Source organism: Aquarana catesbeiana, linkage group LG03 (assembly GCF_042186555.1).
Source record: "Aquarana catesbeiana isolate 2022-GZ linkage group LG03, ASM4218655v1, whole genome shotgun sequence".
Lineage (NCBI taxonomy): Eukaryota > Metazoa > Chordata > Amphibia > Anura > Ranidae > Aquarana > Aquarana catesbeiana.
The window spans coordinates 11,604,447-11,619,057 of NC_133326.1; the positions used below are offsets into that span (position 1 = coordinate 11,604,447).

The window sequence follows — 14,611 nt, forward strand, 5'->3', positions numbered from 1 at the left end:
TTTTGTCTTTAGATATTGGTGCTTAATTGCCCCTGAAGAGTGTTCTGATACACGAAACGCGTCGGCCTTGCGACATGCACCCAACAATTACTTTCCCTTTTACTGGGTCCACAAATCAAAAAGTTTTTTACCAATTTACCTTTGTGATGTTATGCATTTTATGGATGTTTCACCTTTTATACCATTTGCCCTGTACTCGTTTTAGGGGCTTGTCATTAATGTTTACAATGTACCAATCAGGGTGTATCTGTATATGACATGACAGATTGGGATCATTATTATGTCACTATGTTACTATGTATAAATAAAATGGCTTGTTTTTTTATGGTAACTGACCCGCTGGCCTCATTTGCCCACCTCACTCAAAGTCCCAACCTTCCTGTTTCCTGTATGAACAGGGATGAAGACTCGTGTCTCACTCAAAGTCCCAACTTTTCGCCTCTTCAATGTTCATATAAGGGAACATCTGGGTAGCAGTGACCATAAAATGATTTCATTTGATGTTAGCTGTAAGCAACAAACACATACGGGAAAGATAAAAAAACTTAACTTCATGCCTCGTACACACGATCGGACTTTCCGCCAACAAAACCGTGAAATTTTGGAAGGGTGTTGGCTCAAACTTGTCTTGCATACACACGGTCACACAAATGTTGGCCAACAATTATGAACGTAGTGACCTACTACGTGGTTTTTCAGCTCTTAAGTGCCACCCTTTGGGCTCCTTCTGCTAATTTTGTGTTAGTAGAAGTTTGGTGAGTGTTGATTCACGCTTTTCATTTCACGCTTTTCATTTTGCGCTTTTCATTTAGCGCTTTTCATTTAGCGATTTTCAGTTAGTTTCTGAACGGCCGTTCGTCAACCAGCCATGTTGCGGAATCGGAGGAGATAACATGTTATTTATTGGCCTTGGAGTTATTGCTTTGACGTTATTTTTTGGTTGAATAATGATTTGATTTGGTATATTTTCTATATTTTTGGATGCATAGAATGCACTTTTTGGTTAGAGGCTCTTTACTGAGAACAGTGTAGCGGTGTGTCAGACTGACACACAGCACCACTGATCGGCGCGCACCGGCGGTTTTCCTGAAAGACATCATATGACGTCCAGTCGGGTTAAGGGAACCACCGCTGGGCTGTCATTTTGCTATAGGCCAGGTAGGAAGTGGTTAAGCAACAGACAGCATGGATTTATGAAAGACAGAAGTTGTCAAACAAACCTGATTTCTTTTTATGAGGAGGTAAGTGAAACCTTGGACAGAGGGGTGGCTGTGGACGTGGTATACTTGGAATTTGCAAAAGTGTTCGTTCGATACAGTTCCCCACACACGGCTCATGTGTAAGGTAAAGTCTACAGGCTTGGAAAGATCGGTTTGTAAATGGATAGAAAATTGGCTAAAAGACAGAATTCAGAGAGTAGTGGTTAATGATTCTTACTCTGAATGGTCTAAGGTTATCAGTGGTGTACCCCAAGGTTCAGTGTTGGGACCCTTACTTTTTAACATCTTTATAAATGATAAAGGGTTTAAGATTAAAAATACCATTTCAGTCTTTGCAGATGACACCAAGCTATGCAGTGGAATAACGTCCTTACAGGATGTCTCCAATTTACAAGCCGACCTCAATGCTCTGTCTAATTGGGCAGCTGTGTGGCAAATGAGGTTTAATGTTGATAAATGTAAAGTTATGCACTTGGGGGGGCTAAGAATATGCATCATACATACTTGGGGGAGTACAACTGGGGGGATCCGTAGTGGAGAAGGATCTGGGGGTTTTGGTAGAATTATAAGCTCAATAATAACATGCAATGCCAAGCTGCGGTTTCCAAAGCGAGCAAAGTCCTTTCTTGTATTAAGAGAGGTATGGACTCCAGAGAGAGATATCATTTTGCCCCCCCTGTACAAATCATTAGTAAGACCTTATCTGGAATATGCAGTTCAGTTTTGGGCACCAGTTCTCAAAAAGGATATCGGGGAACTGGAGAAAGTGCAGAGAAGGGCAACCAAACTGATAAGAGGCATGGAGGAGCTCAGCTATGAGGAAAGATTAGAGGAACTGAATTTATTCTCTCTTGAGAAGAGGAGATAAGGGGGGATATGATCACCATGTATAAATATATAAGGGGTCCATATAGTGAACTTGGTGCTGAGTTATTCACCCTAAGATCATCACAGAGGACAAGGGGCTTTACTTTTAGAGGAAAAAAGATTTCATCTCCAAATACGGAAAGGTTTCTTCACAGTAATGCCCCGTACACACGGTCGGATTTTCCGATGGAAAATGTCCGATCGGAGCGTGTTGTTGGAAATTCCGACCGTGTGTGGGCTCCATCGGACATTTTCCATCGGATTTTCCGACACACAAAGTTGGAGAGCAGGAGATAAAATTTTCCGACAACAAAATCCGTTGTCGGAAATTCCGATCGTGTGTACACAAATCCGACGGACAAAGTGCCAGGCATGCTCAGAATAAATAAAGAGATGAAAGCTATTGGCCACTGCCCCGTTTATAGTCCCGACGTACATGTTTTACGTCACCGCGTTTAGAACGATCGGATTTTCCGACAACTTTGTGTGACCATGTGTATGCAAGACAAGTTTGAGCCAACATCCGTCGGAAAAAAATCCTAGGATTTTGTTGTCGGAATGTCCGAACAAAGTCCGACCGTGTGTACGGGGCATAAGAGCTGTGAAAATATGGAATAGACTCCCTCCAGAGGTGGTTCTGGCCAGCTCAGTATATTACTATAAGAAAGGCCTGGATTATTTCTTAAATGTACATAATATAACTGGGTACTGACAGTTATAGGTAAGGTTGATACAGGGAATAGCCAATTGCCTCTCGGGGGATCAGGAAGGAATTTTTTCCCCTGCTGTAGTAAATTGGATCATGCTTTGCTGGGTTTTTTTTGCCTTCCTCTGGATCAACTGTGGGTATAGGTTTGTGTATATGGGATTGTATTATTACTATTTTATTTTTATTTTTTTTTTCGTTGAACTAGATGGACTTGTGTCTTTTTTCAACCTGACTAACTATGTAACAATAAAGGAACCAATCTCTCCATTCTCTTTCTGCAGCCGTTGAATGCCTGCTTCTTCTCCTCTCCCTCCTGCAGGCATTCAGGGGCGGCAGAAGGAAATTGGAGAGATCAGTTCCTTTATATGCAACCGCCCCCACCGCTCCTCCTATTCAGGCATACATGGGGGGGTTGCAGCCCTATAGCATGGGGCCGGGTTGCAATTGCGACCCCTGTAGATACACCCCTGTTATTGGTCCAAGCTGGGCCAATGTAACTATGTAACAATATCCATGCCTGCAATTCTTCTTTAAATAAACACACAATGGGGGGGGGTTGTTTGCAAAAACTGGTGCACACAGAATCTGGTGCAACTGTGAATGGTAACCAATCAGCTTCTAACTTCAGCTTGTTCATTTAAGCTTTGACAATAGAACCTAGAGTCTGATTGGTTACTATGCACAGCTGCACCAGATTCTGTGTGCACCAGTTTTAGTAAATCTCCCCCAATAATTACAATGCTAAACAAAAGATGATGGAAGACATGAAGTAACCTGTATACATGATGAGGAAGTTAAATCATAAAATAAATAAAGCCATGTGAATGTTCACTGATTACCTGCAGCACTCTCCCTGAGCGAGGTTCCAGCACACGCAACTTCTTATCTTTGCAGGTGGTGGCCAGTAGACTCCCGTCCGTGTTGAAGGACATGCATAGGATGACATCCGTGTGACAGTCTATCATTTTTACTGCTTCCCCATCATCCAGATTCCAGATCAGTATCTGCACACGGAAGTTTTCATTAATACTGTTATCTTCCCCACCACTGTGGCCCGTTATAATTATATATACACATTGCTAATTCACAATCCATGCCCAATCAGATGGTGTGATATGGGAAACTCGGGATCACCAGCAAGCCATCTTTACTGATTCTTCAAAATAAAAAGTTTTCTTCATCAAAGAAAAATACAAACAGTCCACAGTTCTGGTATCATGAAAACAACATGATGGCTCACCGCCAATATACCAGTCCCCATACCAGGGTTTAGTGTTTTCTGTCTGTTTTAGGGTGCCGCAAATGCCGCAAGAGCTCAGCAAACACTCTCAGTTGCCAGACAACTCACGCTTGCACATGGGTGTGAACTATGGCTGCCACCTCATCCCTTTAAACTCGTAAACATATTAATTACACAGGTTCTGTGGCTGATTAAGGTGGTAATTAAACTCACTTGGTGCCTTGTCTGCATTTAATTAGCCTCAGAACCTGTGTAATTCAAATGTGTTCAGGTTTAAAGGGATGAGGTGGCAACTCTAGTGTGAACCATTCCACTCTAACTCACAGACAGGCAGTGGCGTCTCCAGCTTTCATATTTAGGGGGGCACATGGGGGGACAGGGACAAAAGTAGGGGGGCAACTATAAAATGCAAATATATATATATATCCCGGGGCCCTTTACTACGATCCCACAACGGCCCTTTCACATGTTCTGCAGTGAGTTCCCTTCCTACTGTATTGGGGCCCCCCAGGGTGGCAGAAAACAAGAGATATATGTCACCAGCATACCAAGAAAATATAAGGGTCCAAAGCAGTGGGAGAACTATCAGGGTTGCAAAGGTTGTCTTGCCACCGGGCCCTGGTGTTCTGCCACTGTGGGGTTCCCCAGCCTCCTCTTGCTGTCCTGCCCCTGCTATTGACAGTGCTGGTCTGGCATCTCTTTGAATTTACAGGCTGTTACTCCTGTCCTAAGGACCGGAGAAATCAGTCTGTTTTTTCAGTAACTGAGAGTCCTAGTGGAGTCCTTCCTGCAACTCGCTCTTCTCCCTGCCAATGAGGATGCAGGGGAAGGAGAATATCGGGCGGCCGTGGTTGTGTGAGCGCTCGCATTATGCAGTGTCAGCGAGCAGAGGGAGGGGGGAGGAATCACCCGCAGGAGCTGACTGGGGATGCTCTCCCTCTCAATAGAGACTGTGTTACTCCAGCGGCGGCCCGAGTAAGATGTGGCACATCCGCTACGAATGCAAACAAAAAGACATTGCCTTTTCGTAAAAAAAAAAAATTTTTTAAGGGAGGGGGGGGGGGGCACATGGTGGGGCACAGCATAATGTTGGGGGGTCAAGGCCCCCTCTAGCCCCCCCTAGGGATGCCATTGCAGACAGGTGCTGATTCCTTACTGCTTCTTTTCAAAACTCCCTTGCAGGTGGCTTAACCCCTTCAGGACCAGAGTCCCTGTCATCAGGGTTTGGAGGTTCTTTTACCACCTAAAGGTCCCTCTGAACCTCAGAATATATGGTAAGTCCCTAATGGGGACTTACCAATCCAGAGAATACTGAGAATCAGTCCTCTCCTCTCTAACCGCACTATGCCAATACCCCTGGCTCAAACTGCATACAAGTCATCCCACTTATCCCCTTCCTGCCGCTGCCTCCCAGGCCTGTAACAGCTTCTAAATGCCAGGAGGCAGAGGCAGGCATTTGGGTCATGTGACCGCTGTGATTGGCTGTCACAGCGGTCACATGATCGTAAAGCTCTCAGTATGCATCGGGAGCTTTCCGGTTTCCACCGGTGACGTGCTGGGAGCTCACAGGGCATGCGCTCTTTGCACAAAAAACTGTTTACATGAGACTGTTTACATGAGGCTCTTGGGAGGTGTTAAAGCCCTCCCCCTGAGAGGGCACATATATGCGCCACGTCGTCGGGAAGTGGTTAAAAGGACCATTACTCAAATAATGAGAAAATGTACCTGTCATCCAGGACACGTTCCTTGCATCCTGTACAGTGGCCAGTGCCCCAAATGTTACTTTGTCCTTAGACCAGCCTTTCTCAACCTTTTTACTAGAGGTACCGCTGATATCATTTTCAGGTCTCAGGGAACCCCTGCTAAAACCAGTTTATCAGGGGTGAATAGGATAAAAAAAAATCCTACATTGGTGTCAGAAGAATACAACCTTCACAGCGGTGGTCAGCCTTACAGACTGCTAAAAAGATCAATGGTGTGATGCTGCTGGTTCTGCCAAGTGGCATTGGACACGGAGATATGAAGGCACCATCATATGGGAGGTCAATCAGCCACAGCTCAAAGAACCCCTAGTAACCTCAGGAGGAACCTTGGGGTTCCACGGAACCCTTTTTGAGAATGCCTGAATTAGATAATGCCCAGCCAGTCTTGAACCACCCAGCCACTGAATAACCTTTCTATAGAAAAATCTTTCTACAAACATGCACGTTTGGATTGGGTATACTTGCATGTTTGTGCATATGGAGAAGAGAGGGCATCATCTGTCCTACGCGGGAAACAATAGTAGCTGGTACAATCCAACTATGCCCACCAACTTTCTAACGAGCAGGCTTGGCCAAAGTTGCAAATGAGTCCACAATCATAAAAAAGTGCCATGATTTGACTGTGACAAATATAAGAGGCAGTTTTTTTCCCTGAACTGTGACATCAATGATTTTAATCAGCTGACTGTAATGGGGACATTCTAACCAGGACTTTAAGGGGTCATTCCTTCCACCAACAACCAATGTAAGGAGCATTTTATTTAGGACCATTGATGAACTAATCTTAACAGGGGTTCCCAGACACCTGAAAATTATTTTAAGGGCTCCTCTGGGGTAAAAAGGTTGGGAAAGGCTGGTCTAATATATTCAGTCAGGTTAACATTCACTCTATTCCCGCAGACAATGTTGCAATCGGGCTGAGACAGGGTAACACATGGTGGCCACCTATTGAAATTATACATTTGTACCACTGATTACTCCTCTTTCGAATAGTAATGGAAACACCGATTACTCCTTTATTGAATAGTAATGGAAACACTGATTACTCCTTTATTGAATAGTATTGGAAACACTGATTACTCCTTTATAGAATAGTAATGGAAACATGCTATACTCAAGTACTTTTCTATTACATAAATAAAAAGTCAACCTAAGAAATAGGAAATTAGATTTTTTTCATGGTATTTCAATGTGCCACAATAGCATATCATTCAATAGTTTGCAAGGAGGGAATGAGCAAAGTTAGCATATCGGTTTAGATGTGTGAATGGAGTTCAGGAAAGTCTAGTAGGCAGGGATTATAATTCTTATTTTTGGTGCTCTAGGTAGGGAATATTTTTTTTTAGATACAAGTCTAACCCAGTGTTTCCAATGGTGTGTAATGTGTCTCACACCCCAGAGGATCAGAGCTTCAGAGGGCAGCCATAGTCAGGGTTCTCCAGGGCTCTCTGTGTGCTCCTAATAGGCTCCGCCAGACATTTTTTGAAGAATGGCATGCTGGTATGAAGCCCGCTTTAAAATAACACAATGATAGGGTTCCCTCAACTATTTAAGATTTTTACATTTTTTTTTATTTTACTAGGACAGGTGGTAGATGCACTTGGTAAAGGACAAGGAAACATTACATAACTGACCAAAGTATATGAAACCGCCATGACTTATCTGAGACCACCATACCAGAATCCCAAACCTGTGATTGGCAACATCTAAATCCAACATTTTTACTTTTGGTGGTTGTATTTGGTGGTTTCTGACCTTGTAGTCATAGCCTGAACTGAACAGTATGTTGTTGGCAGTAGGGTGCCACTCTATGATCCCCACTCTTCTACTGTGTCCATACAGTTCCAGCACGGCTTCCGTCATGTTCTTCTTCAGCCCATCATTCGGGATTTCCCATATTCGCACCTTGGGAAAAGACATCCTGTTATTGTACTGTTATAATGTTTACATGATTGTGAACACATATACTGCCATTTATATGGGTTACGCCAAGATCTTTCTTGAAAAGAAAGAACCAACATGGTGAAGTTGAAACACCACAGTGTATATTCTGTTAATTGTATTTAAAAAGTTTTAAACTAATAGATGTGTCACATAACAGTACATTCTAAAATATACAATCATATTATTATTCATCCATGGTGAACCCTTCCTCCTAAGTCTGCCTTACAGTAGAAGCAAAGCCAAAACTTTATATATTTTTTGAATTGGGATAAAGTAAAGGAGGTTTATAACCTTTGTCATCTACTAAATTATTAAATAATAAATTAAATACTTAAATTAAATATTACATTAAGAACTAATAGACAATTTAATTAAAAAAAGGAATTGATTAAAATAATGAATTAAAACAATTATAATTATTGTTATATTATTATTTCTGTATGGTGTACCCTTACTCCTAAGTCTACCTTACAGTAGAACCAAAGCCAAAACTTTATATATTTTTTTAAATTTGGATAGAGTAAGGAAGGGGTATAACCCCTGTCAGTTGCTAAATTTTTAAATAATAAATTAAATACTTATATTAAAAATATTAAATAATTTAATACTTAAATTAAATAACACATTAGGAACTAATAGACAATTTAATAAAAAAAGGAATGAATTATATAACTATTATGATATTATTATTTCTCTATGGTGTACCCTTCTTCCTATGTCTGTCTTACAGTAGAACCAAAGCCAAAACTTTTTTTTTTTTAATTTGGATAGAGTAAGGGAGGGATATAACCGCTTTCAGTTGCTAAATTATAGAATTTTTATTATACAGGATTTATATAGTGCCGACAGTTTACAAATTGAAATTAAATAATAAATTACATATTTAAATTAAAAATACATTATGAACGAATATATGATTTAATTTAAAAAGGAATTAATTATAATAATTATTATTATTATTAGATTATTATTTCTCTATGGTGTACCCTTCCTCCTAAGTCTACCTCACAGTGGAACCAAAGCCAAAACTTTATCTATTTTTTTTTAATTTTGATGGAGTAAGGGAGGGATATAGCCCCATGTCAGTTACTAGATTATTAAATAATAAATTGAATACTTAAATTAAATTAAAAAATACATTATGAACTAATAAACTATTTCATTAAAAAAAATGAATGAATTAAAATATGGAATCAAAATAATTATAATTGTAAATACTATATATTTAGAAAACCATGTTGTGGTTTGTTATATTTGGAAATAAAAAAATTGTCAGAAGTTTTTACTTTACTTCGCTAAAAAAAAAAAAAAATTGGCCGGAGTTTGGCTTTAAAAATCAGAGTGGAAACCTCCATGATGTTTAGTATGTGACAGGTCCCCTTTAATTCACATTATGTGTCTTGTTGCTCTAAGGAGTGCTAGTATCTAATGTCCTATGTGAACTACTATTAGGACAATACAGATAAAATGCATGACTTACCGACGTGTCCTCGGAGCAGGAGGCGATGACATTCTCAATGAACGGGTTCCACTTAACATCCAGCACTGTGCCCTGGTGCCCGCACACCTTGGGGTGGTTGGGCTCAATGCGTCCAGTCTGGGGGAGGCACAGAACATTTCAGAGGTGAACCCCCTACCATGCAGACCTGGGGGAGGAGGACAGACAGATACACCTGTCAGTAGCTCCTCCCTCCACCTGCACATAGACTGCCCATGCAGAATACTCTGATTCATTATAATTGCAGTAACAACTTACACAACTCAAATAATAAAAAAAAAATGTATTTGAATGTTTCTAAACTGCCAATCGACCCATCTATACTTCATTGACAAAAAACATAGATTCTGGAACTAGACTCCAGCAGCCGTGAGCTGTGGCCTAATTTTGGTAGATTAAAAGAGGATATAAAATCTGGAGCAGAGAAAAAAATCAGCAATATGAAGATGACTTTTACTTTTCTACTGTAGATGAGAAAATACGGGGGCTGTACAGAAAGTAATACAAAAGTAGGTATAACTTTTTTATTAACTGACATAGGCCATTCAAATGTCACATGTTGGTAGAGTAACTTCTCTTCCTCACTAGTAACGCTTCTTCATCTTTTTCATTGCAGGTAAGTACTGGATTTCCAAGCAGAAGCAACGTGCCGTTATTGATGCAGGGGTGTAGGTTGTCCGAAATCCACAGAAGGCTACAGATATGTTTACAGAGATGACACCATTGACAAGAGTCACCAAGGACAAGATATTGTACTCAAAAGAAAAGTTGGAAATAGGAAAATGGACTTTATAGGCACATGCATAGGATTTGTAAAAATTAATTGAAGTTTTTAACTGAATAAAGTTAAAATTGTGGTTTACAAACACAAATCAAAAAAGAAAACATTATAATGTTGAATGACCCCAAAGACTCAAATAACACCTCCAAGATATATTTATCGGCGTATAACACGCACTTTTTTCCCCTTAAAATCAGGGGAAAATCGCGGGTGCGTGTTATACGCCGATCCCCTGCGATCCCCCGCTGACTGAGCGGAGCGATCACCAACCGCGATTTGAAAATGGCGCCGCCGGAGCCGAAATACACAGAACCAGTCCTCGGCTCTTCTCAGCCACTTTCGGCTTCACTCGAACGCGGCCCGAACCTAGCCGAGTGTACTCGGCTAGGTACGGCTAGCTCCGCTCCCAGTCATGCCCCTCCCAGGCGGGACTATGAGTGGAACCGAAAGTGGCCGAAAGTGAACGAGAGCCGCCGAGAAGAGCCGAGGACCGGCTCTGTGTATTTCGGCGCCGGCGGCGCCATTTTCAAACTGCAGTGACAATGAAAAGTCACTGCAGTTTAACTGCAGCCTGGGCAAGGCTGCAAATGGACACAGAAAGCTACAGATCAGCACTGACAAAGCTGCAAGGCTGCAAATAGACACTGATAAGGCTGCAAATGACACCAAGGCTGCTGACTGCAAGGCTGCAAATGACTGCAAGGCTGCAAATGACACTGGACAAGCATGCAGATGGACGCTGTGCAAGGCTGCAAATGACTGCAAGGCTGCAAATGACACTGGACAAGCATGCAGATGGACGCTGTGCAAGGCTGCATTGATGGGCATTTAAATGTAAGTTTTTTTCCTTAAAACATTTTTTTCCTTATAATTCCCTCCTAAACTTGGGGCGCGTGTTATACGCCGATAAATACGGTAAATATATATTATATATCCAAATTGGTGCAAAAATAAAAGTATCCAGTAACAGCATCCAGTGCAGATAAAGTGCGTGGAGTAGTTGAGTCACAATATGAGGTCACACAGAAAATTCTCTCTACATGTTGCGCTCATAAATGCGCTTCTTCAGGAGGTTGCAGATCTAATAGATATGTAGAAAAACATCAAATAAGTATATCGTAAAATCCAAAAAATAAAACAAAAACAAATATAAACAGTGAAATGATCATTTAATATTTGTTTTATTTTTTGGATATTACGATATACTTATTTGATGTTTTTCTACATATCTATTAGATTTGCAAGATCCCGAAGAAGCGCATATATGCGCACAACATGTAGAGCGAATTTTCTGTCTGACCTCATATTGTGACTCGACTACTCCATGCACTTTATCTTCATTGGATGCTGTTACTGGTTACTTTTATCATTGCACCAATTTGGATTAATATATATTTATATATCTTGTTGATGTTATTTGAGTCTTTGGGGTCATTCAACATTATAATGTTTTCTTTTTGAATATGTGTTTGTAAACCACGATCTTAACGTTATCCAGCTAAAAACTTCAATTCATTTTTACAAATTCTATGGGTGTGCCTATAAAGTCCATTTTCCTATTTCCAAGTTTTCTTTCAAATAATATTAGGACATTGGCACATTGGACATTGGCACACTATTATTTGTGTATCCACAGTGTCACCCTGTGAGGATACACTTTAAATTTGCAACATCCTTTTTTTTAAGATATTATATTCGTCAATGGTGTCATCTCTGTAAACATTCTGTAGCCTTCTGTAGATTTCAGACAGCCTGCACCCCCCCCCCCTTCATCAAGAATTCAATGACGGCACATTGCTTCTGCTTGGACTCCATTATTTACCTGCAATGAAAAAAAAGAAGAGTTACTATATAGCAGGCATCACTAAATGGCTAACCGCGGTCCAGATCCGGACCGAGTCAATGTCCTATTCGGTCCCACCATCTAGGAGACAATCTGCCCAGCTGTCATCACCGCAGCCACTGTGATTTTCACAGAACCGACAGCGGGAGGGAGTACAGCTCTGGACAGAGGGCATTGACTGCCTGCGTTAAGCGGGTGATTGGTTGCTAGGATGTAGGATGGTCCTAGCAACCAATCACCAGCTTGCAGCTCCTGTCCTCTGTCCGGACGCGCTGTGCCCCCCTGCTCTCCACCCTGTCTGTGTAAGGTAGGACAGGAAGGGGGGGGGGCAATGTGAAGGGGCGCTGAGGACAGTAATCGGGGCTAAGAACAGTTATTAGGGGGGAGGCTAAGGTCAGTAATGGTGGGGCTGAGGACAGTAATGGTGGGGCTGAGGACAGTAAGGGGGGGTTAAGGACAATAATGGTGGGGCTGAGGACAGTGATTGGGGGGCTAAGGGCAGTAATTGGTTGGGCTGAGGACAGTAATAGAGGGGGGCTGAGGACAGTAATGGAGGGTTGGGAAAAGTAATAGAGGGGGACTGAGGACAATAATGGAGGGCTGGGGAAAGTGATAGAGGGGGGCTGAGGACAGTAATTGGGGGGGCTGCGGACACTAATATGGGGCTGAGGACAGCAATAGGGGGGGCTGAGGACAGTAATGGAGGGCTGGGGAAAGTAATGGCGGGGGGCTGAGGACAGTAATTGGGGGGCTGAGGACACTAATATGGGGCTGAGGACAGCAATAGGGGGGCTGAGGACAGTAATGGAGGGCTGGGGACAGTAATGGAGGGGGCTGAGGACAGTAATGGGGGGGTAGCTGAGGACAGTAATGGGGGGCTGAGTACAGTAATGTGAGGGGGATATTGAAGTGAAAGGAGGACTGAGACTGCTGTAAGAAGTCCCATTCCTTTTTTTCAAAAATTGCACCGTACCAAGCCGCATATCGCTGCCACACTATGTGGTTTTGCGGCAGTGAAAATGTTCTGTAGGTAATGATGTGTGGGGGGTGTCATTAAGAATTAATGGCACCCCCACGCATCTGCTAATGTGCAGCAGTTTGGGAACATATGTGATTCCACGAATGTTCCCCAGCCACAGACGTGGACTAGCTAGGTGAACCTAGCCTAAGAGGAGAGGGGTTACCAGGAAAAGACGTGCATATATGGAAGGTGCGCCAGACCAAAAAATAAGTGTCTAAATTCATTTATATATTGTGTTAAACGACAGCCAATGCATTTCATGGGTCAAAGGAACTCCCCCTTCATCAGGGGAGCTGTGATCTGAAGGATCTGAGCCATCACACAAACATGCGTTTCGGATCTCTGCTGGAAGGATATTTTACTGACTGGACCTCCATGAATTTTAACTCAATACCCCTGACATAGAGGAAGAGTTACTTTACCAACATGTGAAAGTTGAACGACCTTCGTAAAATAATTAAAAATTGAAGCCCACTTTTTGCATTCCTTTCGGTACAGCCCTTATATTACATCTGATTAGGGTAACATGCACCTGGGTGGTTTGGCCTGTTAGCACCAAATACCATTGTTTTTAGCTATCTGGGAGGAATAGGTGCAGCATCCAACCCCGCTGCCAGTAGCCTGTGGAAATTAATGACAGGTTAAAAAACACTATACTGAACGGCCATATGTATATTGGGGCGTTTGGGGCATTTGTCCCTGAACGCATACAACCCTAAAGGCATGTAGCCCTCAATACAGTCTCCAGCTACTGACTATTTCAGCCTGCCATAGAAATTGATAGACTGCTGGATGCAGCACCTGGGCCGCCTGGGTCCCTGAAAGCGCTGGGATTTTACCCCAACAGGCCAAACCGTCCAAGAACATAAGGCCTTAGTGTTACATTGTATGTCCATAACTTTTTTCCAGCTTTGAAAGGAGTGGGGAAGGTTTGGAACCTCTGTTGGGTTTTTTACTGCTATCCGGGACTTCATCAGAGAGAGTTACCCTTTTGGCTAACATCAAGTGTATTATCTGCTCTTATCAGTTTTCAGGAGAGAGAATGAAGTGCCCTCTATGGCAAGTGGGGGGGGTGCTGGCCAGTATCCGGCCTAATGTAATATGGTGGGAGTGGTGGGAGAGCCTTTTTCCTCCTGGGTTGATTCTGGCCTGGTGCACAAGGCTTGTCCCCGGTTGAAGGCAAGGCTTCCTAAGTTCTAATGCTTTCCTGGTAGGGATAGTGCTGTGCTGGTCCGGTCAAGACCCAGTCTAAGAGAAGCCTGCAGTGTATGTGCCCCTACAGTGGCAGTACAGGGGTGCCAGAAATTCTCATGTGGGGGAGCTCACTTGAGTTTATTATGGAACCATGTCCTTGCATTATTGCACACTTTTTTTGCATGTGTCTCCTGCGCTGGGCCCTCTGGCTAGAACTGGAGGAATTTTTATTCCTTGATAAAGGGCCCAACATTGTTCCTTACAATGGCACTGAAGCACTTTTTCCACTTCCCTTCTCCCCTCTATGTTTGTCTGTCTATTTTTTTTTTTTTTGCATGTACGAAATGTTGGCACTTGCTAACCCAGACTAGTAGGGTGTAGTTCCTCAGACTTGCCCTGAAAGTCTTGGGGGGGGGTGGGGGCACATGGCCTTTTGGTCAGGAACTCCCTCTCCCATGGGGTTTCCCTTCAGGGGACCCCCACCTAGTACGTGGGTAGGCCTTGCTTCGACATGCCTCCCGTAGAAAGGAG

The 14,611-nt window shown here is 42.6% G+C and overlaps 1 protein-coding gene across 1 annotated transcript in view; it reads right to left on the bottom strand.

Moving 5' to 3' along the window:
- CORO2B (coronin 2B) overlaps positions 1-14,611 on the bottom strand; it is a 102,858-nt gene that overhangs the window by 26,727 nt on the left and 61,520 nt on the right. The window contains exons 3-5 of the mRNA XM_073618272.1: positions 9,224-9,340; positions 7,555-7,704; positions 3,636-3,800 (exon numbers count right to left, since the gene is read on the bottom strand). Of these exons, the coding sequence (XP_073474373.1) occupies positions 3,636-3,800; positions 7,555-7,704; positions 9,224-9,340 (432 nt within the window). The remainder of the gene's footprint in view (positions 1-3,635; positions 3,801-7,554; positions 7,705-9,223; positions 9,341-14,611) is intronic.